Below are 26,723 nucleotides of genomic sequence, written 5' to 3' on the forward strand. Positions count from 1 at the left end.
GGTCCAGCAGTCAGTCCTCAGATGTCATTCCCGATGCTGAAATGCTGACTGCTGCTGTCCCAATGCTGGTGCTGGTAAGCTCTGCTGGCCCGATAACGGAATAGTACCGGAAGCTCTTAAGACGTTTCCCTTCTGTTAAATCCACTCCTGACTTTAGCTAAAAAAAAATAAAAAATTGCTAAATCTGCAGCAAAAAATGTTGCATTTACGTAACATAGGGCCTCAGCTTAAAGGGGCTGGTCCAAATTTTAACATACCGTACTTATCAGTGGGTCTTGACTGCTGGGACACCCACTGAATCCAAGGATTGGACTCCCAAAGATCAGCATGTTATTCCCTATCCAGTTAAATCCTCCTGACTAACCAAAAACTGTTATCATAACCCAAGTATATCCTAATTGTAAAAATCAGCTATTCTTTGGTTGCTTGGATACAATGAAGTTACTTTTTGTTCGTTTTACCTAGTCCTCTCTTAGTACTGTACATCTGAAAGACTTTCTTGGCTTGCGATATTAGAGGGAGAGAAAAGAACGATAGGACAAGATGGCTCCTTTCCAGCAGTTGCTGCTCGGCCACCCTACAGGCAATAACATGAGCGTCATAGTGCCCTTTCACAATGAACTTTGATAAACATGGCTGTTATGGAAATCCTGAGCTACTGCTGTGACCCCAATCATCTTAATAAATGCCTTGTCAATCTCATTAATCACTTGTTGTAGCCAGTCTGAGCGCTGACTACTACTAGAGGGCCGTGTGCCAGCCGGGTGGAATCAAAGCTCCTTTACCTACTTTCTTCACAATAGTGGGGATTTGTGGTATTTTATTATGTCTGTGATGTTATTTTGTAGCATTTATAGGAATGGAAACGTATTTTTTGTTCAAATGACCATTCATTTATTTTATACAAAATAATACCAAACTTTTTTTTTTTTTTTTTTTTTTTTATATGATTATAACCAAATTAGGTTTTACACACATCCCTCTTACATATTTCTTGCAACTATGGAAGGGGTATTTGTTAACCACTTCCGGACCGCCCATAGACTATATACGTCCGGGAAGTGGTTGCCTAGTTCTGACAGAACGTACCGGTACGTCCAATCAGAACACAGCAGCTGCACAGAGATTGTGCAGCTGCTGAAACTGGGAGCCGGCTGTAACTTCAGCTGGAGCTCCCAGAGAGATGGCAGGGAAGGTTTATTCCCTTCCCTGCCTTCTCGATCGCTGTGTATACAGCGCTCAATGAGCACTGTATACACGGCTATGGGCGCCGCCATGATGCGGCCGCCCTCTGACCCAGCGGTCACGTGCTCCGTCGGGATCAGTGTCTTACAAGAGCTGCTGGGTCCTACAGGACCTAGATCAGCTCTGTAAGTGTAAAGAACAGTGTGCAGGAGGCTGTATTCTTCCTGCAACTGAGGGTAAATGTAGCAGCCTCAGTTATAGGGGAAATCAGCCTCCCTAACAAAAAAAAAAGTGATCAGATGTCCCCAAAGGTCTCTTATGACCTTATGGGTACACAATCTTGAAGAAAAAGAAAAAGAAAATATAATAAAAAAAGTAAAAAAAAAATGAAAATAAAAAATAAATACAATAATACGCTAATAAAACACCATTATTAAAGGTTATAGCCCCACCCCCGACAACACCATACAAAATAAAAATTACCGGAGAGGAAAAACTATTTTATAAAGTTTTTCAGTAGCACTTTGTGTTATTAAATTAAAAAAAAAAAAAATAATAAAGTGAAAACCAGACACAATTTCCCTCCTATTATGTTTATATTTTCCCAAGTATAAAAAAAATTAAAACACATTCGACAATAAAAACAACATAAAAATAAAGCCCTATGTGTCCCCGAAAAAAGACTCAAAAATTAGTTGAATGAGACGTATGAGAAAAATGTTACAGCCCTCAAAACCGCACATACAAAAAAAACCCGAAAATGTGTCTGGTCCTGGACCACAAATTGGTGCGGAACTGAAGTGGTTAAAGCAAATAAAGCCTATTCTTTATGTATTTATATGCATTTGTCTTTATATATGCTGATATCCTATTTGTGCTTCAGTTCCAAGATTTGTCATTGAATAGGATATTTCATTGGTGACTTCCAATGAATAAAGATCCAGTCATGTGATCATTTCACCAGTACACAGAATGAGCTGAGATAAGGCTATAGCTGCATGGTGACTTTTGTCCACAACACATCCTTATTGACGAAACATAGCAGTGTAGCTTTGCCTTTCTTACAGCTAATAAAAGTTAAAAGGATTTTCCAGGCTAAAAATACTGATGACCTATCCCATCTGCCATTGGTGGGGGCCCAACACCTGGCATTCCCAGTAACAGCTGTTCCACAGCTAATACACAGGAAATGTAGCAGGAAGCAGACAGCTTTGTTCTGTGTAGTGGCCAGATCAGGGTAGTACAGATAATTTATTATCCACTTTATTAGGGCCTAAGCTGCAGTGAGTGCAGCCACTATACAGAGAAGGGTGCTGTCTACGTCCTTCTTCTTTGTGTATCTATTGCTGAGAACAGCTGATCAATAGAGGTGTCTAGTGTCAGACCCCTACAAATTTGATATGATATTATTGACCTTTCTTTAAAATAGGTCATCAATATTTTTAGCCTGGAAAACCCCCTTTAAAGTGGTCATGTCGCAAGTCACCACAACTTGGCACCAGAAGTTACAAACATTTTAAATCTGATGGATTATTTGTGACCATTGTGTTGGCATGCACTTTCATTGGTTGCAATAAATGCATCTCTATACTGCAATTTTTGAAGTTGCTATGCCTTACTATTTTGAGCCATGTACCATCACATGAGCAGGCCAGATTTTCATCCTCTTAAGTAAGTAGTCATTGTTTCTATCCAATATCTACAACATAAAGATTTAAAAGGTTTTTCCAGGATTGTAATACTCATGATTATCCTTAGGATAGGTCATCAATATTAGATTGGTGGGGATTGGCTGAAGACCGCAGCATTCGGGTGAGCACTGCTGACTCTTCTCTGAATAACAAGCACAGCAATTGAATAGCACTGAGCTGAAAAGAGAACATGTGATGAATGACCTGTGATGTGGTGCTGCCACTTTGAGAAGCTGATCTGTGGGGGTCCTGGGTATCGGATCCCCCACTGATCAGATATCGGTGGCTTGTCCTAAGGATAGAGCCTCGGTTTTAACCTGTATAGCTTTAGTAACATGTAGTTACATGAATCTGTAAAACCTATGTACCTTACATCAAATATAATGCTGAGGTTGCTAAATGCTATAGTCTAAGGGCTGTCAGGCCAGTTAGCCAGCAGGTCTTGAGTTGTGCTGGAATGGGTTTTCGCAATGCCTACTCCATAGTCTATATCCAATTTGTACACCCCCTTATACCTTGAGCTAGAGTGGAGAGCCACTAACAAGCATCTGTCCTTGCCCTGGTCAAATGAAATAAATGGATGGATAAATGGTTTGTCGTTATAATTCTTTTTGGGATACCTGCAACTGATGTCTCATTTGCTATAAGAATCTAAAGGAGGCTATCTACATTACTAGGTTGGTAGTTAAACAGCTGAACAATTGACTGAAGAATAATTATGCCAATTCAGCCATATATATTTTTTTTAATCCTTGCAAGCCGTTACAGTCATTGAGACAGGTCATACATGTTTGTCACCAGTCGATGAGCAAACAATGTGGAACCATTCAAGGAATGTTCCAAAATTTTATGTGCAAAATTTTATGTGCAAAGGCACATAAATCATTTGTGCACTATAACAACTGAAAGCTTTAAACATGGCTGACTACAATAGTTTGTCAATGGGCAGCTGAAATGTAAAATTTTACCTGACAATTAATGTGTTGATCAGCTTTAGGCTGCATTCACACGGAGTAACGCCAGGCGTTTTTTGTGTGTATTTTTACAGCCGTAAAAAGCAGTCTCCATTGAGTTCTATAATAAAATACGCCTGTATTTTTACGTCCGTAATTTTACGGACATAAAATTACCGACGTAAAATTACCGACGTAAAAAAACGCCAGCATTTTACTATAGAACTCAATGGAGACTGCTTTTTACGGCTGTAAAAATACACACAAAATACACACAAAAAACGCCTGGCGTTACTCCGTGTGAATGCAGCCTAAGACTGTGTTGCCTGACTTCAGTCGAATTCTGAACAGCTCTTTAAAGAAGCATTGAAAACTGGGTGGGGAAAGTCTTAGTTTGAATCAAAGGGATTAGACAAAATAAAATATGAATGACCTTCCCTGTACACAATGTACATTAATTTTTGGCCTTGGATAATCTCTTTAAAGGGTACCTGAGTTTTTTCATCAAAACTTGAAAATTTTGGAAGGTCTTGCTGGGCAGTCTGTTTTTTGACTATATAAGCTTTCATACATGGTGTTCTTTCAGATTTTCTGCTGCTGATATTCACAGCCCATTTTACATTTGTCTATATGATGGGTGGGTAAACAATAAAGAACAGTCTGCCTCCCTTCCCTATCCATTACTACTGATTTTACATGTAATTCTGCCAGGAGTAACAGTACAATTGCAAACCAATACCCGAGAAAAGCCCAAGTGACCATCATATAGGAGATCCACCAAAGATAGGGCAAATAAATGCAGGCATGCTGCAGGGAAAAAAAGCAATCTATATGCACAGTCGAGAAAGCTTCTTACTGTTTGTGAATAAGACTCTCATCTGTAACCACACAGGTAGCCAGAAGTAAATGTTAAGTCCTTTGCACAGAGAAAGTTGTTTGCAGATGTCCTGTGAGTAGATTCATCTCCTCCCATCTGTATTCACTGTGTGAAGAGAGAAAAGAACCTCCCCCCTCCAATCACTGTGAACTCAACTTGCATCTTTGGAGATGAAACTTGCCTAACAGCAGCAAATGAACTGAAAATAAGCTACAAAGACCCCTAGTGGCAGGAACTTTAGAGAGGTTTTTCAGGCAAAAAGCAATCACATTTTTAATCAAAATGTGTTAATTTTGCTCCAGAATCACATGCTCTCTGAAATGAAACTGCGTTTTCTGAAAAAGTCAGCGACCATTTAAATCTGGCCATATACTTCTACTTTCTTAAGCTTAAGTGGACATAAAAATGCTACACACACTCATTTGTAGCTGTATTGGAGATTTTTCTGCTGGCGATTATACAAAATGAATGTTTGGCATGATCGGCCACTTTTGGCTGGTTATCAGCCAGTTTGCACAGATCCAAACTACTAATCTGGCTGCCGATTGTGCAGTTTAGTTGTTAATATTGATGACAGAATTGTTTATCCAACTGAATGCACGATCGAGCAAACTGCATCACAGTCATCAGAAAATGACCATGTATGGCCAGTTTAAGAATGCATAGTGTATTGTTTCCCTGCTGCTGAGGCCCTATTGTCACACTGGGATCTGGGTCATTGATAGTGTCACAGGAACAAATTCTGTCACTATATAAACTCATTCATTTAAGTGACCAAGACCAATGTAGTAAAATATTGGCTTCTAATAAATGTCTCTTCTACAGTTCTAAAACCAGCAGACACTTGGAACGAGTCCTAATCTATTCATCCTGAGCATCATATTAGAAAAGGCCATTCAGGAGAGTTTTTATCTTTTGATAATGTTGCTTTGCTACTTTCGGACACCAGATGATTGGTTGAAGATCTGATGTCTAAGGTTAAAGACTGTAAATAAAAAAGGTTATACAGACTTAGGTCAGTTCAACTATATGTATATAGTCTCCTTTTATGTACTAATCAGGGCTGTGGAGTTAGTCGGGGGCAGTTTTGAGTGACATTGGAGTCAGAAAATGCTACCTACTCAGGCTTTTTAAGAAAATAAATAAAAATTTAAAAAAATAATAATAATAATAATAAATATATAATATTTTTTTTAAAAAAAAATCAGCAAATTTCTGCCGTCGATGGTTTGCCTGCTCCGGTGTTTCGCCAGCTCTTAAGCTGTCCTGCTGCTGAACTAGTTCCTTACGCCGTGCTTCCTCACACCATGCTTGTGATTGTTCTGGCATCTCAGCAGCTTGCATGGACGCCATATAATGTGTGTTGTTAGCATCGATGATCTCTCTCAGCTCCGCTTGAGGAGACCTCTGTGACTTCTGGCTACCTTCATAGCTCTCGTTGGTTTAGAATTTTGCAGCAAATTAGATTTTATTTTTCCCTGGCATTTTTCAAAGTAGCAAACTGCCAATTTGGATTAAAGGTGTTTCCCCATCCAGTGTGTCAGCACTGCCTGGAGCAGATCAGATAATATGCAAGAGCATATTAATGGACTCCGGGTTAGCTGATTGTTTACATAAAGCCGGGTCTGTTATCTTTCTATCAGAACCTGAGATAAGCTGCTGCAAGAGCAGTTTAATATAGCGTGTGAACATAAATTCATAACAGTCATGAAGCCATATCATTTACCAGGATAAAAATTAGCCTATGTTTTAATTAACTTAATCCGTTCAGCCGTTTTAGCGTGATTGAAGAACAAACATCCAAACACACAAACTTTCATATTTATAATATTAGTAGGATAGGAGATATATGTGTATGTGTATAAATATAATGTGTGTAAATAAAAATATTACATTTTATTATGTATAGTTCACAGATTTTATTTTGCTTTGTATGGAAGAAATAAAAAATTGTTATTGTGAAACCTAGTATTATAAGGGCTAGATCTAACCTTACAAAAGTAAAACTATTAACTTTTGTTTTTTTTGACCGTCCTCTGTTTGGGGTTCTGGGATTGTCACAGGACAGAGCTCATGTAAATATCTATTTACAGATATGGATAAAATTGCAACTCTTGCCATTCCGTTAGTAAAAATAGAGTATTGTCCTTTCTGTATTTTACTATATTGCTTGCGAAGTTAATCGAGTATAAAATAAACTGATGGCGCAGTTACGTATCGGTCGGGCTACACTGACACTACATTCCTGCTCTGGACCTGTAGGGTTGATTTATTTATGTAAATAAATGTCTTGTCTCAGAAAATCAGATTAGCACTTTTATGTAGCACACTTGTTATGGCTTGGTCAATTCACTGGGATGGATGACAAATCCTAGTTTTAGGTAGCATTACTAATCCCTGCACCACCCATTTGTCTATCTGTTGAATACATATGTACACAGTAGGGTGGAGAATGTACATGCCATGTGAGGGCCTTTCCTGAGTCCTCTGTCCCTCCCTGTAGATAGAATTCACCCTGTCTCTAACATTTGTTTAGCTGTTGAATGGGTTAAATATATCTTTCAATGCTTTGCTCTAAATGTGTTACTTCAAAGGTAAAGTCCCAAGTATAGGAATGAGTTCCTGTGGTGAAGCCCGGAGTGCTAAACTAATGGAAACAGGCTTGTAATGGCTGCTGTTCTGCGGGGATCCATGTATCTCTCCAGTGTATTGGAATAAATGTCAGCCTTCCTTCTGCACAAGCATTGCTTTTCTCTTTCTAATCACTGTCTCGAGCCATTATTTTCACTGCATGTATAATAGTTTAGAGATTTTGGAGGGAATGGGTGCAAAACAGATTATATAATCTCCATTAAGTATATAGGATACCCTTTGAGACGATCATTAAAGGGGTATTCCCATTTTATGAAGAGATAACATTTGCCTAGGATAAACTATCCCTTCATCATTAGCAGGGGTTCAGCCTCTGGGACCACCACCCATCCTGCAGATGAATAGGTTTCATCACCCATTTAGCATTGTGTCCCCTTTACTGTTTATCCTCACCATCTCTCTGGCCACTTGTGCAGGTGAAGCTTTATACTGTGCTAAATCCTGTCACTATCACCATTAGATGGTATTGCTTCTTTTCTATTACTCGGTGCCCGCCTTTTGTTCTACAATTTGTGACAGTTTTTCTGTCAGTTTTAAAATGTTCCTGTCACAGGTAAGATGGTTGTCACCTGCCAGCTGAGTCTTCGGGCTCCCCCACAGATTGGCTAATTGTACATAGTTTCTGTGGTGCAGGAAAAGAATAGGCCACCGCCAGACGCTGCCAAGTCAACGTGTCTGATGCTTCTTTGCTAGAGATGAGCGAGTAGTATTCGATCGAATACTATGGTATTCAAAATAAATACCGAGTACCACGCGGTAAACGCAGTAAAAATTAGATTCCCCTCCCACCATCCCTGGCGCTTTTTTTACACCAATAACTATGCATGGGAGGTGGGACAGGAACTAGGACAACGTAGGCATTGGAAAAAAAACGTATGCAGTCATTGGCTAAATCCGTAGCAGCAGCAGCAATAATAATGCTGGGCGTGTTAGATGCCCCCAGGAATGCTTCCCCTGCTGTCCCAGTTGCATTCCAGAGGTGTTGGTGTCATTTCCTGAGGTGTCCTTGTGGACTTTGTGAATCCAATTGGTCAAATTTTGGTTTCCCTAAAATGAGCATATTTTTCCCATAGACTATAATGGTATTCAATATTTGAACGAATAGTCGAATATTGAGGTCTACTCAAATCGAATTTCGAATTTTTGAATATTCAACTACTCGCTCATCTCTATTCTTTCCCACATTGTCTACTACTGGGAGAACTGTCAGGCTTCCCCCAGTCAACTTTGGCTTCTGACATCCTAGAGTTAAAACGGAAATTCACTTGAATGGCATTTAAAGGCATATACCATACCAGACTGAAAGAAGCTTTAACTGTAGCTTCCTCCTAATGTCATAATCAGCTTTCCAATATATTTGTGCAGCCTCCTCTTGCCTCAACTTTTAGTACTGTTACCTTGCCGCATTGGCATTGAGGGAGCCCTCTGCATACATTGGATTGGCCTACAGTATATTTCTGTATTGAAGACTAAGATTTATGGAATTTCTTTGTTTTCAGGTGACTCCGGATCTTTTGAAGGGGCAGCAAAAACTTGCACAGCAGACTAATGAGGAAACCGCAAAACAGATACTATTTAACTACTTGAAGGAAGGGTTAGTAAATTCATCTCCTGTATCATATAAATGTTATTTTATTTTTGATAATTTAGAATTTAACTGCTTAGTTTTGCACTTTTTCCTAAATCTATAAATATGTAAAAGTTGTATATTTGAAGGATTAGTTCATTTGACTTGTAAGTCTAGTAGTAGAAGTGTTACACACTGCAATGTAGAAGCTTCTGATGATTGCACAATTCATTACTGGGAATAAACAGTACGCCTGTAAGGCTATGTTCACATTGTCATTTTGCTGTGTAGATTGCTGTGGACCGATCTTAGACTCCGCCTCCTCCGGCAGAACCAGTGTTGATTGGCCGAATGCTGTACTTTGTATGACATTCGGCCAACCAACGCTGGTCAATGCATTCCTATTGGAAAAATTCAGCTCCCGCATTATTAGTGGCGTAATACAGTGACTTTTGGCATGTTAGATGCCCCCAGACATGCTTCCCCTGCTGTCCCAGTTGCATTCCAGGGTGTTGGCGTCATTTGCTGAGGTGTCATAGTGGACTTGGTGGCCCTCCTAAGTCGAATAGTGGCTTCCCCTGAAATGAAGCATTTTTCCCCATAGACTATAATGGGGTTCAATATTCGTTTGAATAGTCGAATATTGAGCGGCTATTCGAAACGAATCTTAAATCTCGAATATTTCACTGTTCGCTCATCTCTATTAACGACTTATTAAGACTGTAGACAGCTATGGCGTATGTTTTATAGGTGTGTTCCCACCACTTATTGGGAGGACAATGTTCTTAGATGAAAGCACGTCTTTGGTGAAGACCCCATGTAATGAAACACAGCTAAAAAAAAATGCAGTTGCCCTTCTCACTGAGTGTTTGCTGTGTTTTCTTCAGTATTTTTTCTGCCTCTAAACCTCTAAGGGAACCCCTCACATTTCTGCTGCTAAAATTAACATATTGCGATTACCAAAAACCCATTTTTGAAAATTCAGCTTTTCCGCATCTTTTTTTTTTTTTTTCCCACAGAGTGTGGATGAGATGAAATGAAATCTGATTCACTTATTGGTAGTGTATAATGCAGCATTTTTTCTGCATCACCAATAACGTTCGCTATATAAGGTCACACAGAGTCTTTTGCTGGTAGATTTTAAGGCAGATTATCTCTCAAAATCCTTCTCCAATAATGCCTGACTCTCCCTCCTTTTTTTTGGTTTTCCCATTTTCAGGCAGACTCTGCTTGGGAGCTCTCATAGAAATGAATGGAGGGTAGAAAAAATACTCTGAAGAGGTTTGAGGTTTTTTTTGTTTGTTTGCAAAAACTGCTTAAAAACCAAAACAAAAACAACCTCTCTACATTTTAGTAAACCCTGGGTGCTCAACTGTAGTGTGAAAGTAGAGACAGTACTCTGGCAAGGACAGCTTTACTGACAGATATCCTTCTTGTTGCCGCTGTCCATAGATGTAAATGAGCAGCGAGAGTTTTTCTCAGTAAGTGTGCTGTTTTCTCAGCAGAATACACACCTTAGCTGGCTATGGTTGGTTTACCATTTCATTGTCCCTTTTTCCCATTTAAAGAATAATTATTTCTGTGCAATGTGTTCAGTTCTTGGAGAAAAAGGCTTGAAACCTGAGGCTACCTTCCTGCTCCGTGTTCACGATGTCATCTTACTGAGCTCTGTTATTGTCTTAGCTTTCTCACAGAGATAATGTGTATATCCAGATAACTATATACATCCATTTATATATACCTGCTACATAAATGCTGCTGTACAAGCCAGCTTGCATCTGTGAATGGTCATAAGAATCCATGCAGAGTGATGTATGTTTTTGACAAAATGTGCATGCCTGTTGGATAGACAGTGCCAGGTCAGACCACTTATAGATTGTGCAGCGGAAGCTCCAGTTTTGTGCATTTGACACCTCTAGATATTAATCGCTGTTATAAGATTGAAAAAAAGACAGGGCGCAGGCAGAAGATGTTTGTAAGGGTAAGTTCACACTATTGTTATTTATTCGTCACGGGATGAGAGCAATGGGAATTAAATGGCAGGTGCAGAGGAAGCCCCATCCATTGGGTGTCTCTCTGCATTCATCCCATGTAAGTAACAAAACAGAAGCGTTCATCTGTCATGTCTTTTAAGGGCTAGTTCACATGTTCAAATGAATGAGCCGACATAGGAGGGTGCTGCCGTCAAGCGTGCCGCGGCTTCCGCCTGAAGAAAGGACATATCGCTTCTTTTCTGCGCTAGCAGCAGCCCGCCGCTAGTGGAAAAAAGAAGCCTGGCGGTCTGCATAGACCACCATTGTAAAAGGGCGGATTTTGAAGCGAAATCCGCTGTCAAAATCTGCCCCTTTGTTCACGTGTGAACGAGCCCTTACTTTACTTGTGTTACAAAAGTAAACAAACAAATATGATGGAAGATTGACATCCTCATGTTGTTTACATTGGAATCAGTGGGAATGGACAAAGAGGTGACTCCATCTGTGTCAGTTACTACTGTTTTTCTCCGAAAATAAGACAGGGTAATATATTTTTTGTTCTCTGAAAAAAAGAGCTAGGGCTTATTTTCAGTGCAGGTCTTATTTTTCTGATTTGGTCCGGATGAATATTGTAAAATGCTTAGGGTTAGTAACCCTTATTTACATTCACAATTGATAGTGTAGTGTCAGTGGGTCTTTATGAAACTTTTTCTAAACACTTTGTGACCGTGGCACCGTGCCCTCTCTATCTCCTCTTCTTTACAATAAGGGGGAGCTGAGTAGTGCAGTGGCTGCTTCTGTGAGAGCAAGCAGGGGTTGCACCTGATGTCTGGTCACGTAGGTAGCCAAGACCACAGCATAATAACGGCTGGGAGGTGGAACCCAAGAGGTGGCACAGGAAGCGGGACTCTGGAACGGATGAGCAGATTTTGCCCTGCAGTGGCGGGAGGTAGTGGACCACTTGTCCAGAATGGTTGGGAACTATGGTATGCCTGTTCTCCCTCTCTGTGACGTGACAAAACTTAGCCCTGAAGGTACTGACTGTAACTAGGGCTTTTTTTTGGAGTAGAGATTATATTTCAAGCCTACTCCAAAAACCCTGCAATCAAGTTAGGGCTTATTTTCGGGGTGGAGCTTATTTTTGGAGAAATAGGGTATGTTTCAGGTAATGTCCATTGCTATCGTCCTATGACGGATTGCAGCAATGGACATTAATAACAGTAGTGTGAACATAGCCCTAGGGTGTCTATTTTTTTTCCTCAAATACTAATGCCACACAATAAAATATGCCTATAGTATTTCTTTTAAGTATGTGTGTTTATTACTGCTATTTTGCTTCATAGGAGCCACGATAATGATGATGCAACAAAACGAAAAGTCAATTTGGTTTTTGAAAAAATTCAGACCTTAAAATCTCGAGCATCCAGCACAGTGCAGGTAACTATTCCAACTACTTTCAATAAGTGTTTTCCATTTTACGTGCCCTGTGTTATCAGCTGGCCTACTTTGCTTCTCTTAATGGCCTTTTTGAGATTTCCAGTTATATTGTACTTGGGGTGCTTTACTTATATGGATGGTCAATATTAGCCTACCTACATTCTGACCATTTACTGCAGCACTATAGCATACAATAAGCATTAATTAGCTGTTATATCTAGAGATGAGCGAGTAGTATTCGATCGAGTAGGTATTTGATAGAATACTACTGTATTCGAAATACTCGTACTCGTTCGAATACTACTCGCTATTCGCAGTAAAGATTTGTTTCAGAACCAGCGTTGATTAGCCGAATGTTATACAGTGTATAGCATTCGGCAAATAAACGCTTGTTCTGCAGCAGGCTCGTCTTTGCTAGTCGGGATCGCTGGCAGCTTGCTGTTATGCGGGAGCTGACTTTTTCTCATAGGAATGCATTGACCAGTGTTGATTGGCCGAATGTTATACAGTGTACAGCAGTCAGCCAATCAACGCTGGTTCTGCCGGAGACTCGTCTGTGAGGAGGAGGAGTCTAAGATCGGACCACAATGGAGACTGCTGTGTCCGATCTTAGACTTCGCCTCCTCACAGATGAGCCTCCAGCAGAACCAGCGTTGATTGGCCCGATTGCTGTTCACTGTATAGCATTCGGCCAATCAATGCTGGTCAATACATTCCCATGAGAAAAAGTCAGCTCCCGCATAACCGAAAGCTGCCAGCTCTCCTGACTAGCAAAGACGAGCCTGCTGCAAAATCAGCGTTGATTTGCCGAATGCTATACAGTGTATAGCATTAAGCCAATCAATGCTGGTTCTGCAGGACGAGTAAGGTCCGGTTCACATTAGCGCTTGCCTCCCGTTCAGAAGGAGTCCACAGGACCCCACCGAACGGAATATCGGTGCAACTGCAGGCGCTGTGCAGTTAAAGCGCACGGACCCCATAGACTATAATGGGCTCCGTGTGCTTGCCGTGCACTGCTTGCACGAATCAATATTGGGACACAATATTATTCTTTTTCACTTTCTTATTAACCGTGGCTCAAGATAACTGTGAGCAGCTGAGTCTGGAACTGAAAAGGTGAATCTAAATGAAAGTCAAACATTTTTGCTCTAAAGTATGGTAGCATAGTTTGTTGGGTTTTTTTTTCTTGTTTTAATTTTCTTAATCCAAATCGCATGACTGCCTACCGGAGCAGATTAAATACAGAATTTGAAGACTCCTTGAGATATGCATTCAGCTGCCTGTGTTCAAAACCACATGATCATTTGGCTTAAATTTACCATGTCCCCCTACAATTATTAAGTGGTTTGTCTGATCCTTTATTTTGTAGTGTTGAGTGTGAGGGAAATACTCATTTACCATGTCCCAGTGAATGTTAATGGACTTAATATTGCACTTTATGTAGTTTATCATTTTAAGAACATTCTAGTTTCCTCCTCCTATCGCCATATATACATGGAGATGGATCTTAAGGTGTCCTTATAATTGAAAGTAAAGTTATATGAACCAACAAGTTTAGTGAAGCAAGTACACAACCCTCCCCAGACAGATGAGGTTGGAAAAAGAACGGTCTTAAATGTTGAATTTCGACATGCCCTATCCTTTGTTCTTACCGGAAGTAATGCCTGACAATAGCTTATTATGATTTATTATTAGAACGCCATTAATTCCTTGGTTATATACAATGCACAAAACAAATACGATAGTAAGTGACTGACTGGTAGAGTGAGATAGAGGGCTTACGTTCTATGAGGGAAGGTCTCCACTAACACCACTAAGAACACTTGCATCCTTGGCCATATGTAGCATGCATGTGTATGGGAGAGTATTGGGAGGAATTGTTGTTGGGCAAACAAGTTTTTGTCTGACAGATTATTTGCAAGTTTCGGTAGAAGTAGTGTTACCACCATTAATACTTTCAGCCATACACTGGATAGGATTGCTGGGAATCCAATTTTTTTTTCCATGTAGTAAACTAACAGTATGATCAAGCCTTTGGCTTTTTCTTGGAGTGCATTTACAGGGGTAGTATTAAGTTTGTGGGGATTTTTTGGTTTTGTGCAATGTTTGCAATATAGTTCTAGGTATATGAAAATCATGGCAAAAACTGAGTAAAGTGTCAATGTGTGAGTGCACCCAATATCAGTATTACCATCTTTTTGTTCTCCACATTCAGTCAAATGCGTAAATCTGTAGATATGACGGCTGCTGCCAATCACTGAGGATTTGTTAACCCCATGGAGACCTCCATTGTGGCCAGTGATTGGATGTAGAGCGCACACATTGGTTACAAGGCTTCATCTAGGGAGATTAGTTAGATGAGTATTACTACTGTCTGGCTTTACTTTACATCAACTGTTTGTTAAATAAATGTGTTAGGCGTGAAAAACCCCTTTTCTGACCAATGAAATCTCTGTTATAAGTTGTGTGACGCTGTTATAAGTTTAAAATGCAGAAATCATCTTTTTGCTCAGTTTTGTGGGTTTTTTTTTATACATTTTATTGTTGTGTGTTTTCTTAGTGTTGTGATAAAATGTAAATCTTTCTATGAAACGTTTGTTTTATTATGGAAATACTTTATGCATGACAGCTATTTCAAATGTAAATCTGTAGACTAGCTTTTATATGCATGAAACTAACTTGTCTGGTTCTCTTCAGACCCCAGATCCAACAGCAGAGCTCAAGGTTTTGTCTGATCAGAAAAATGAACTTGAAAAGAAGGTTGCCACCCTCCAGAGACAGCTGGATGAGCAGATTAAGGTACTGCATCATATTCTGAACTACCATATATGATATGCTGTAAACTGCTCTCCTGAGATGTCTATTTTAGTAAGTACCTGTGTTCTCTATAAAATAATAGTAGAGGGCACTGCTTTGTGTCATTCCTCTGCTATCAGCACAGCAAATGTCTGAATAAAGTGATACCTGGGTGTTACTATTCTCTTTATACAAATGGTGGACCCCTACTCTGATTGGACAGTGTCAGATTTTATATGGGCACACCACACTGACAAGGTAAATTGGTAGCACCCACTTGTTAATTTATTCATACATTTCTATAATGCTTTCCTGTCTCTAATCTATTTTGTTTATTAGTCCTCATTGATATTTCATCCATTGTGGCAAAATCATAATGGCACATCTTTCTGTGTTAAACTAGCCGTTTTTTTCACTGTAGGATGCTCTTCCACAAATCTTTTCTGTTTTTCTAAGGGCTAGTTCACACAGAGTTTTTTGCCTGCAAAATCAACTCCCATTTATTTCAATTGGAGCCACTCCCATCTTTTTCCCGCTAGCGGTTTTCTTTCAGCTACCTGGAAAAAGAAGCGACATGCTCTATCTCCCCGCAGATTCCGCAGCTGAGACAGTTGCGATGTCTGCGGCATGAGACTCACTCCCAATTAGGCCCATTCATCTGGGCCTAATCAGGAGCGGGAAGCCATGACAGTGCACTGCATCAGCATCCTGTCGCAGCTAGCTGTGTGGACAGTTTACACAGCAATAAAAGGTTTCCGCCGTGTGAACATACCCTAATAGTAAGAATGGCATCTATCATGGTGCTGCTCCACCTCTGCCAGGTGTTATTCTTATGCTGCCATTTCCACAAAGGGGCATGTGATGAGAGCAAGCTGTAGGGACAACCATCACTACTGCCAAATATACCATCATTTATTTCCGGGATTATAATGCCCAGTCTCAATAATTCCCACAGATATTGTAAGTCTTGAGACTATCCCAAACAGTGACCAGTACAGGTCTAAAGTGAGGATTTTTTTGTGTGTCCTATACCAAGTAAAAAGTGTTTAGTAACAGTATACTAATAAATGTATTTTTCTCTTATGAAAGAATCACGAAAGCAACAAAGAGGAGAAGAATAAGACAAAGGCAAATCTTCTGGACATTCAAGGACAACTGGAACGCAGCATGGAGGAAAACTTAGCTCTTCGTGGGAAACTAGGGGAGAGTGAGAAAGAATTAAGAAAACACCTAGAAGAGTATGTTTAGGTTAATCCTTCATTGTAAAGCACATTCCTGATTTCATACTGTATGGGGTATTCATTATACTTCTTGATTTTTGTAAATACTATGAAAGATGTGGTTTCAAGAATTTTTTTTCCTGTTTTTATTTTACCTCCAGTATATGCCATTATTTATTGTATGTGTTATTTCAGGTGATTGACACATAAAGGCTATGGTATGTGCTGGATGTATAAAGAACAGTCCGTTGATAGTTAGCGCCCACCTATAACTAGAAAAATACCAGTGGTGGATGCAAACAAGCTGTGCACTTGTTAGTTTATTGGTTTCCATATCTGTTGCAAAATACTGCTGCAGGTTTTACTCATTGCTGTGCAACATATGCACACTTTATATGTAGATGAGCACAGATTTATTCTGCTCTGTATGAACTTTGACTTAGCTTGTTTAGGTTAATTCTTCTTTGCAGAGAAAGGTATGTCATATGCATTTCTCATGCAATTAAAATAGTACTAATGCAAGACACATAAAATAAGTGAATATAATTCAGGTAATATTACAGTAGACTGTTAATAAAATGGTCATCAGCATAATATGTCATAGAAAATAAGCTAGACAATAAACCACTAAGAAAAAAATCTTAATAATTCTGATTTGTTGTGTTAGAGAATATAACACACGCCTTTAAACTCCTTTTGTTCCTCTAAGGCAAAATGAGGTAAAGGTTTTTCACCTTAACTCTTAACCTACAATACAGCAATACGTAGGTTACTGAGGAACTGTCAGCTCTCAGACATTCTGTGTTAGTAAATACTTGCATTCTTTATCTTTTTGAAGAATGCCACATTAGGCTATTCCTCTGTCATTCCTTGCAGAAATGTATGAGTCTCAAGGAACATAACGCCCACTTGTCCAACAGATGTGTTCCTGCACAGTTAGACAACTGGGTGTTACCAATCAATATTATTTAAATCAATACTATTTATTCATTAATTTTTAGGATTATTAGCTAGGAAATGTCACAGCTCAGATTTGGAGGGCAAATGTTTTTTTAATTTATTTTTTTTACAACTGTTACGTTATAGGGAATGGTTATGTATGATGTGGCAGTTTTTAGGCTTACAATCAAAATGATTTAACTACAGTACATGGCACGTCCTTGAATCAGCATGCAGTAAAATCATAATCCGTGACCCCTCAAGACTGGAAGAAAATGGATGGGATTAACATTTTTATGATACTGTCATTTTTACTTTGTACCTTTAGTAAGTACAGATTCTGGTAACTGACTTTAGATAGGATGACTTATACTGGGGTCTCTTGTCCATATGACTAGTCCTCACTGGATATGCACTATAAAATTTGCAGGCACCATTAGTTTTCATTACGATAGATTTTTTAATACAATGTTATCCACTCAAAAGTCACAGGTTAACATGGCTAAAGTTTTAAATCTACCACACTAAGCAATTTTCTGACTTGCTTACCAGACACCTATGGGAGCAAATGTTTGTCTACTGGATGACAACTTTATTTTCCTCTGACAGATTGTTTGAGCTGAAGATGGAGCAAGAGCAATATCAGACTGAGATCCGAGACCTTCAGGAGCAGCTGTCAGAAATGCATGATGAATTGGATACTGCCAAGCGATCAGTTGTCGATGATGGGGAAAGAGAAGCTTTAATACAGGTTGGTTATAAGAAATTTTTTGTCTGGTTAGGATGTCACTGCCATGTTAAGTGCATTTCATATAACAATGATAAAGGGAGCATTTTGACTCAGTGGTTAGCACTTGCCTTGCAGTACTAGAGTCCTTGGTTTTAATCCTACCAAAGACAACATCTGCATGGATTTTGTATGTTCTCCTATGTTTATGTGGATTTTTCTCCGGGCACGCTGGTTTTCTCCCACACTTCAAAGACACAAAATTGGCTTCCTATAAAATTGACTCTTGTGGGAATTGGGGATTAGCACCCATATGTCAGTCAGTCACTAACTGCCCTGCTCTAGACTTTTCCTGAACTTTGAGTCTCTTATATGAGAAAACACACATTACAAATGTTTGTCATTGTCAGTCATTTGTTATCACAGAAGTTCAGAAAAATTAAGTTTATATTACATTTGTTATTTTTGTTATAGTTAATGGGGTTATCCATATCTTTTTAAAGTTAATATTAGATTGGTGACTTGATGCTTACAAACATCTGCTGATGAGCATTGGCTTGTACTGTAGATTTCCTATAGGTTGTGGTGGTGCAGGATACTAAATTGGAAAAGCTGCAGTACACTTAAAGCAGTTCATCAATTTTAAAAGCCTGGGTGGACCCCTGATAATCTAGAGAAGCAATCCAAGATGTTGTAAGAGGTAGATTTCCATGTTGCTTTTTTTTCTGCAGATTTTGTGATTCCTGACCTGCTTTTTGCTGGCCATAGTTCACTGTCTGTTTCTATGACTCAGAATTCAATCTGTTAGTGCATTCCTATGTAATTCAGAACAAGGCTGTCTTATGAAGACATTGACAGACTGAGTTCTGGTTAACTGAAACATATTGTGACCTCCAGCTAGTGAAAAGCAGATCATAAGGAAGTGTAACAGGCAGGAGGAATCACCCATATATGAATGGGATGGTAATAAAGACCCTGGTGTTCTTCTTTTAATGTGATAGTCCACTGGTGACACCTCTCTGGTGCTAGACAAGGATCGCCAAAGTTCACACAAGATCTAAGCACTGCAATGCTGCCAGAGGTGTCTGATGGTGACTTGCCATATATCCTCTTCCTGTTGTTGAAATAACCATACACATTCCACTCAACCTGTTTGATGTGTATGACCAGCGTAAGTCTTGGTTTTCCAGTTCAACTACAGTATATGTTGTATATATCAACATCCCCTGGATCAACACTGTAGGGGATTGTAGGGTTATAGGTTGGACTTGATGGACTAATGTCTTTATCCAACCTCATCTACTATGTATACTAAGAGTTAAGTGATTGTGGTGTAAAAATTTTATTTTCAACCTACTTGTAATGAATTCCTTTAGGACCTTATGCACATGAAACAAGGAGTTCAAGAATTGCTGATCGCCAGGGAAGAACAGGAAGACTTGTTAAAGAAGAGAGAACGTGAACTTACAGCTTTAAAAGGAGCCCTGAAAGAGGAAGTATCCAGCCATGACCAGGAGATTGATAAGCTGAAAGAGCAGTATGAAAAAGAACTAAAGAAGATGCGAGAGAGTCTGGATGAGGCCGTCAAGGTAGATTATAACATTGCTTTAACATTGCTCGTTTTAAGCATGTGTAACCTCCAACATGGACAGAAACATAATAGGGCACCTATGAGCTTCTTTGGGGCACCAACAGTATCTCCATGCGCCTGTATTAAAGTCATATAATATCTGGCAGAAAAAAAAAAATGGAATGATCAATTGAATTCTGAGTTGAGGTGATGTTATCCCCTAGAAGAATTAATTTACATTTTGGTGCAGTAAGACGATATACATAGCCTAACTCCAGGAATGTATGGTAATATATGTCCATTCTCTTGACTTACTGCACATATGGAAAACTGTGGCAACTAACCTTTAAATTTCATTAACACTCTTTTATGACATTACTGTCAACATCTAGGTATTCCCTTGAAAAAAAAATATCTAAGCTGTTAAACCACTTAATTCAGTTTTATCATCCGTACCTAGAAATGCCAGATACGTACAGTAAGTTCTTCAAAATCATTGTGCAATAATCACTGGGTGAGTCTTAAAATATTCGGCCTTATTGATGAAACAAAATGTTCTTGGAGCCTGGAATCCGACTTATTCAGTTTGCTAGAGTCTATGTTGCACAGTATTTGATAAATTTGGCTCATGATATAAGTCACTTCTCTTCTGAAACGTTGCTCCACTTTCTACACCGCCCCCTGATGGAATGAGATTGCAAGTTTTAAAACGTTTCATGTGAGAAATCAGGAGTAGCTACACATGCATACTTCCCTGCTCATTCTTCAACCATGGACTCAGCAGTATAGAAGTGCAAAATAGCGTAAATGTGTAATGTTTTTGAATTCTGGAGTGCGGACTGTCTGCGGACTCTTACTGCCTTGGCTATCCCCAGATTAAAAATTTAGGTTTCTTCTAAAACCATCTACTAATAGGTGGCGCTACGCGCAAATTCCTCTTTTTGACCAATGAGATCATATTTTTATTCTTTACTTAAATAACTCAAATATCTAAACATTAACTACTGTCTTAGAAGTCTTGATGTAGATTAGAAAGGGTAAAGTCTTTTATATGGAGGGACTTATAAGATCATGCATGCCCTGCAAAGAATTAGAGGAAAGCAATAAAAATAAGAACTCGGTGAAAAACAGAAATTTGCTCCTAGCGCCACCTAGCTTTCTTTTTGCTAGTTTTTGTTTTTGTTTTTTATAAGGAGTATCCAACTGTATCTCTTCTTGCAGTTACTTGCTGCTTTTTTCTGCAGTTATATACAGTACATTAAATGGTTTGCAGTTTTCACAGCTGTGATAATGATATGGTTTCTAAACAAAAAGCTATGCAGTTTTTTTATGGAGATGCAAATTTATCAAGCTGAACAGTAAATGTTCGTCATAAAACAATCAGCATATTTTGACACTTAGAAGGCACAGTCATGGGTTTTTGCATATGTTTTCCCCCATAAACTAGAGTGGGATCCTCAAAAGATAAATTCTAGAAGAAAGTGAACTTCTCTTTATTAATAAAGACATGGTGTTGGCTAAAAATAATCAAACTATTTGAAGTGACCCAAAACTGCACTGTATGAACACTTCTTATGAATATATTTGAAAATGAAGAACTAATGGGTTTCTGCAAAGACCCTTATCTACCACCAATTGGAGCGTCTCAGACAATAACCAATATTGTTCAGACGCTTCAGCATATGCAGTAATATCTAGTTGAGACTTAGTCATAGCCAAGAATAATAAAAGAATGAAGTGCACATGCGAACCTTGCAGTGAACCTCCAATGAGACTTAGATTGTATCGCAAAAGACAAAGAAGAAGAGTGCGCATGCAAACAGGACATAGTTTATAACTCAGGTAAAAACTACATTTGATATATTTGAAGCACTAGGAAATGAGTAAGATAGAGGTGAAGAGTGAACTGAGCTGGGTTCTACATGTGGAAACTTTATACTACACTGGATTCTTCCGTAAGGGGTTTTATTTAAGACTAATAAGATTATACTATATAATTAAGTTAATCTTTCCATTCACAGATCATAATAATAACAGTGGGACCATTTAAAAAATGTTATCAATCCCTTCCCAAGATCCACTGTACTATTGCAAAGCGGCTTCTGTAGCTACCGAGTCTCTGCTACAATATACAGCAGAGATCCGGCACTAATGCCGACAATCAGAGTGGAGTTTGTTACCTCGTAGCCCACCCCAGAATTTAAAAAAAAAATGAAAAAAAAAATAATTCCCAGGCCGATCCTCACCGTACCTTTCTCATTGCAGTCTGGCTCCTGTACAGCGAGATTGTGGGAGTTGGCCTTTTCCTGTGACAGCCGGAAGCATTATAAAGACTCCCAGGCCTGTTATAGGAATATTACTATTGAGGCTGGTCTATGACTAGCCACAATAGTAACAGAGGGAAAGTCTATGGGATCTACAAGTCTATGGGACCCTACGTGGGCTATTAAAATAGTAATAAATAAAAATAAGTTTTAAAAGTTCAAACCAACCAACTTTCCCTAGAATACATATAAAACTATAAAATTACTCTGAAACACATACATATTAGGTATCCCTGTGTCTGAAAACACCTCGTCTACAAACTTATGAAAATGTTTTTCCCAAATATGGCAACTCTAAGTAAAAAAAAAATAAATTTAATAATGTTTTGGATTTTTGTTAAGGGGTTAAAATGTAACTAGAACTATATACATACATGTTTGGTATCCCCAGATTAATACAGAAACATAGAATATAGGTGACATGTGACTTTGGCTGCACCGTGAACGCCGTAAAAACAAAGCCTGTAAGAAAGTTGCGCATTTTTTTTCCAGCTTCCAAGTACATTGTACAGAATAATAAATGGTAGCATTATGAAGAACAATTTGTCCTGCATATATTAAGTTCTCATATGGCTTTTAGAACGGAAATCAATGAACCAAAATTGAAAAATGCCTCCAGCAGGAGAGTTAATTCAGTTGTAGAGAGAAAATTACAATTTACCGCAGTCACAGGAAATGAATAATCTTTTGCTGCCATAGGAGTAATATTCAGATTCTGCTGTACATGATTGACATTAGTAATAAGTATTCTAAGGTAAAGTTACATATCAAAAATACATAATTGCCTATGAGAAATTTTAAAGAAATGCAGCAAATGTTAAGTCCTCATTCAAACTTTGTAGGCTTAAACTATCCGGTTTCGCAATCCACCATGCCTATTTTTACATCAATTTTTTTATATTAAAGATTGTCCAGGTAAAAAAAAAAAATCTACTTGCCTTTCTTAGTTGAGTATGATTTTTTTTTTTTTTTCTTCATCACCTTCCCTGGCCTATTTAAAATATACCATTTTTTTTTCCCCAGACAAACCCTTTAAGATGACCCTTTCTTGGGTCTAATTTCATTTGGTAGATCCCCCCCAAAAAAATTGTGTTTCTGCATTCATATTATGGACAAACCATATGTGTCGTCATAATGGCGTACCAACCTGATTATGAATGCTGCTAACATGTTGGGAAATACGCCTTCTTAATTATTGAATAGTTTTGCCCACATAGATTTTAGGATATTAACATTGGACAGCATAGATCACACCACATGTACAGCGTGTGATGAGATGGCAAATTTTGTATTCTTTACCATCTAATGGCAAATCTTTGCTGCCCAGTGTACATGTCCTAAAACCTATGTGGGCAAAAGTATTCAACAATTATGAAGGCATATTTCCAAGCATGTCAGTATTTATAATTAGGTTGAAATGCTGTTATTGCAACATATATGGTTTGTCCATAATGGAAATGAAGAAACACTTACGTTTTGGGGTATCTGCCAAATTAAATTAGGCCTGAGAAAGGGCAATCTTAATAAAATTAAAAAAAAACAAAACAACAACTTGTGAAAAGAGGCATGGTGGATTGAGAAACTGGATTGTATAAATCCACAATTTTTGAATGAGGGCTTTACGTTTGCTTCATTTCTTTAACAGTTTTTCATATGCAACTCTGTATTTTTGATATGTCATTTTCACCTAGAATACTCATTAGTTCTAAAGTCAATCATATGAAGCAGTATCTAAATATTAGTCCTATGGCGGCAAAAGATGTCAGTAATTATTCATTTCCAGTGATTATGGCAAATTGTAATTTTCTCTCTTCTACTGAATTAATAACATGTTTGAAATCGTTCCACTGCTATATTATTAGAATCCATCTGTGACTGGGAAGATGAACCTAATTATATAGTACAATCTTATTGGTCTTAAATATAACACTTTATGGAAGAGACCAGTGTGGTATAACTTTTCCACATGTAGAGCCCTGCTTATTTCCCTTTCTACCTCCATTGTGGTCATTTCCTAGTGATTCCTATACATCGATTGTAGTAATATATAAGCGGGTGTGTGTGTGTGTGCACTCCTCTTCTTTGTCTTTTGCGGTATAATCTGAGTCTCTATGGCGATGCGATCCTGCACATTTTTTTTTCTTTTACCATCCTTGTCTATGACTAAGTCTCAACTATCTATTGCTGCGCATACTGAAGCGTCCGAACCATAATGGCTACCGTCTGATACTCTCCAGTTGGTGGTAGATAAGGGTCTTTTGATACAGATTGGTTTTTTTCTTTTGTCACTCAGTGGTGTTACTTTAGGCTATGTGCAAGATTGGAACCACAAGATTTTTAGGATTTTTTTAACTTTATATAATAACATGGAAAATGAAAAACTTCATCGCCAAAAATGATCTAAAAATATGTTAAAAAGGCAGTTGGCAACCCTGATGAGAGTGTGTATTTAGGCTGTATGTCTGGGCTCCTTCTTTGCTAGAAGTCACACTTGGTCCTCCACAAGTATGGACCCGAAGTGTAGAGCATAGTAATGCAGTAGACATATGCAAACAACTGGACCTTTGTGGATGGTTAGAAATCCTATATTGTTACCCCTCAAAGGATTGCCCTACTAACAAATATGCCACTTCACAACTGAGAACGTGTAATCCCGGCTATAGGAATCCTTCCCATTTTACAATGTAACTTCATTCATATACTTCATTATTTCTACATTTATTGAATTGCGTTTTACGCTGTTGCTGTTGACTTTACAATTCTCCAATTATCTCGGTTAGTCTCTTTTGACTATAGTGACTTTAATCTAAATGTTGGCTTTCGATTTAGTAAAAAGAACATTGTGTAACTCTGAAGTCTAATGAACTAATCTTTTCAACCCTCTGTTCAAGGCTTTCTGGTCTTGACCTGATAATTCCCAGGAATGAGACCACATTCTAAACTTTCTAAGAAATGGAACCATGTCAGCAACCCAGCACTGATTATCTGCTTGAGAAAGGGGCTTAGAGTGCATTCATTCTTCACTATTGGCTTGTTGTATCTGGTAAGGGATTAGTGGTGCCTCTGATGGATGATGGCTAATTAAATAGAATTATTTTATTTTAGCTGAGTCAGCGATAGAGAAGCCCAGTTACACTGCGGAGGAGTGACCTATGTGACCAGGACTGGCAAATTTACTGTTTAGGATGGCAGTAATTTTATACAGAAGCTGCAACCAATCTCATTGGTCTTGAATGTTACTGTCATCACCTACTCATGGTATAGCTAATATCTTTATGTGATGCTGTCACTTTGATAGGTTTTCAGACATTCTGCCATGAAATGGGTTTGCTTGTTGAGGATACAGACTTGTCCATTTTATAGAAAATAATTAGTGCTCAATATTAGTTTGATCTAAAATATGTTTTATTTTAAAGGCCATTTCATCTGCAGTATATTCTGGTATATATTGTAGTTTAGACTTGAAGGTTGCATAAGTACTTTATATCACGGTACTGTATATATCAGCTATGAGCATTGGCTTAAACTTTGTTGCTGGTTGTCTATGTATTTTCACAAATTTAAAGGTAATCAATTTTTTATTACTGCAATTTTCTATTCAAATTTTTTTAATTCTCCAGGCTTTTTGGAAGTGAATACATCAGTTTCTGCCAGGCATCCCTCACTTAAGAACTATGGGGCAGATATATGAAGTGCAAGGTGTACATAGTCCCTCATAAAGATTAGGCATGATAAATCTCTGCCAGAGTGCCTATGCCTTTTGCTATTTAGACAGATGGATCTGGCACCAACTGATGTACCCCCTCCTATTTACACCACATTTTTAGTTCATGTTCTGTACTGAATAATCTTATATATACACACTCACCGGCCACTTTATTAGGTACACCATGCTAGTAATGGGTTGGACCCCCTTTTGCCTTCAGAACTGCCTCAATTCTTCGTGGCATAGATTCAACAAGGTGCTGGAAGCATTCCTCAGAGATTTTGGTCCATATTGACATGATGGCATCACACAGTTGCCGCAGATTTGTCGGCTGCACATCCATGATGCGAATCTCCCGTTCCACCACATCCCAAAGATGCTCTATTGGATTGAGATCTGGTGACTGTGGAGGCCATTGGAGTACAGTGAACTCATTGTCATGTTCAAGAAACCAGTCTGAGATGATTCCAGCTTTATGACATGGCGCATTATCCTGCTGAAAGTAGCCATCAGATGTTGGGTACATTGTGGTCATAAAGGGATGGACATGGTCAGCAACAATACTCAGGTAGGCTTTGGCGTTGCAACGATGCTCAATTGGTACCAAGGGGCCCAAAGAGTGCCAAGAAAATATTCCCCACACCATGACACCACCACCACCAGTCTGAACCGTTGATACAAGGCAGGATGGATCCATGCTTTCATGTTGTTGACGCCAAATTCTGACCCTACCATCCGAATGTCGCAGCAGAAATCGAGACTCGTCAGACCAGGCAACGTTTTTCCAATCTTCAATTGTCCAATTTCGATGAGCTTGTGCAAATTGTAGCCTCAGTTTCCTGTTCTTAGCTGAAAGGAGTGGCACCCGGTGTGGTCTTCTGCTGCTGTAGCCCATCTGCCTCAAAGTTCGACGTACTGTGCGTTCAGAGATGCTCTTCTGGCTACCTTGGTTGTTACGGGTGGCTATTTGAGTCACTGTTGCCTTTCTATCAGCTCGAACCAGTCTGGCCATTCTCCTCTGACCTCTGGCATCAACAACGCATTTCCGCCCACAGAACTGCCGCTCACTGGATGTTTTTTCTTTTTCGGACCATTCTCTGTAAACC

General features: G+C 38.8%; 1 protein-coding gene across 1 annotated transcript in view; it reads left to right on the forward strand.

The window, feature by feature from the left end:
- Positions 1–26,723, forward strand: part of CGNL1 (cingulin like 1) — an 87,501-nt gene that overhangs the window by 26,792 nt on the left and 33,986 nt on the right. Inside the window, exons 3-8 of the mRNA XM_075273489.1 lie at positions 8,858–8,952; positions 12,242–12,335; positions 15,033–15,134; positions 16,221–16,369; positions 17,900–18,041; positions 19,394–19,606. Of these exons, the coding sequence (XP_075129590.1) occupies positions 8,858–8,952; positions 12,242–12,335; positions 15,033–15,134; positions 16,221–16,369; positions 17,900–18,041; positions 19,394–19,606 (795 nt within the window). The remainder of the gene's footprint in view (positions 1–8,857; positions 8,953–12,241; positions 12,336–15,032; positions 15,135–16,220; positions 16,370–17,899; positions 18,042–19,393; positions 19,607–26,723) is intronic.

The sequence above is a fragment of the Leptodactylus fuscus genome, chromosome 5 (genome assembly GCF_031893055.1).
Source record: "Leptodactylus fuscus isolate aLepFus1 chromosome 5, aLepFus1.hap2, whole genome shotgun sequence".
In the NCBI taxonomy this organism is placed as follows: Eukaryota; Metazoa; Chordata; class Amphibia; order Anura; family Leptodactylidae; genus Leptodactylus; species Leptodactylus fuscus.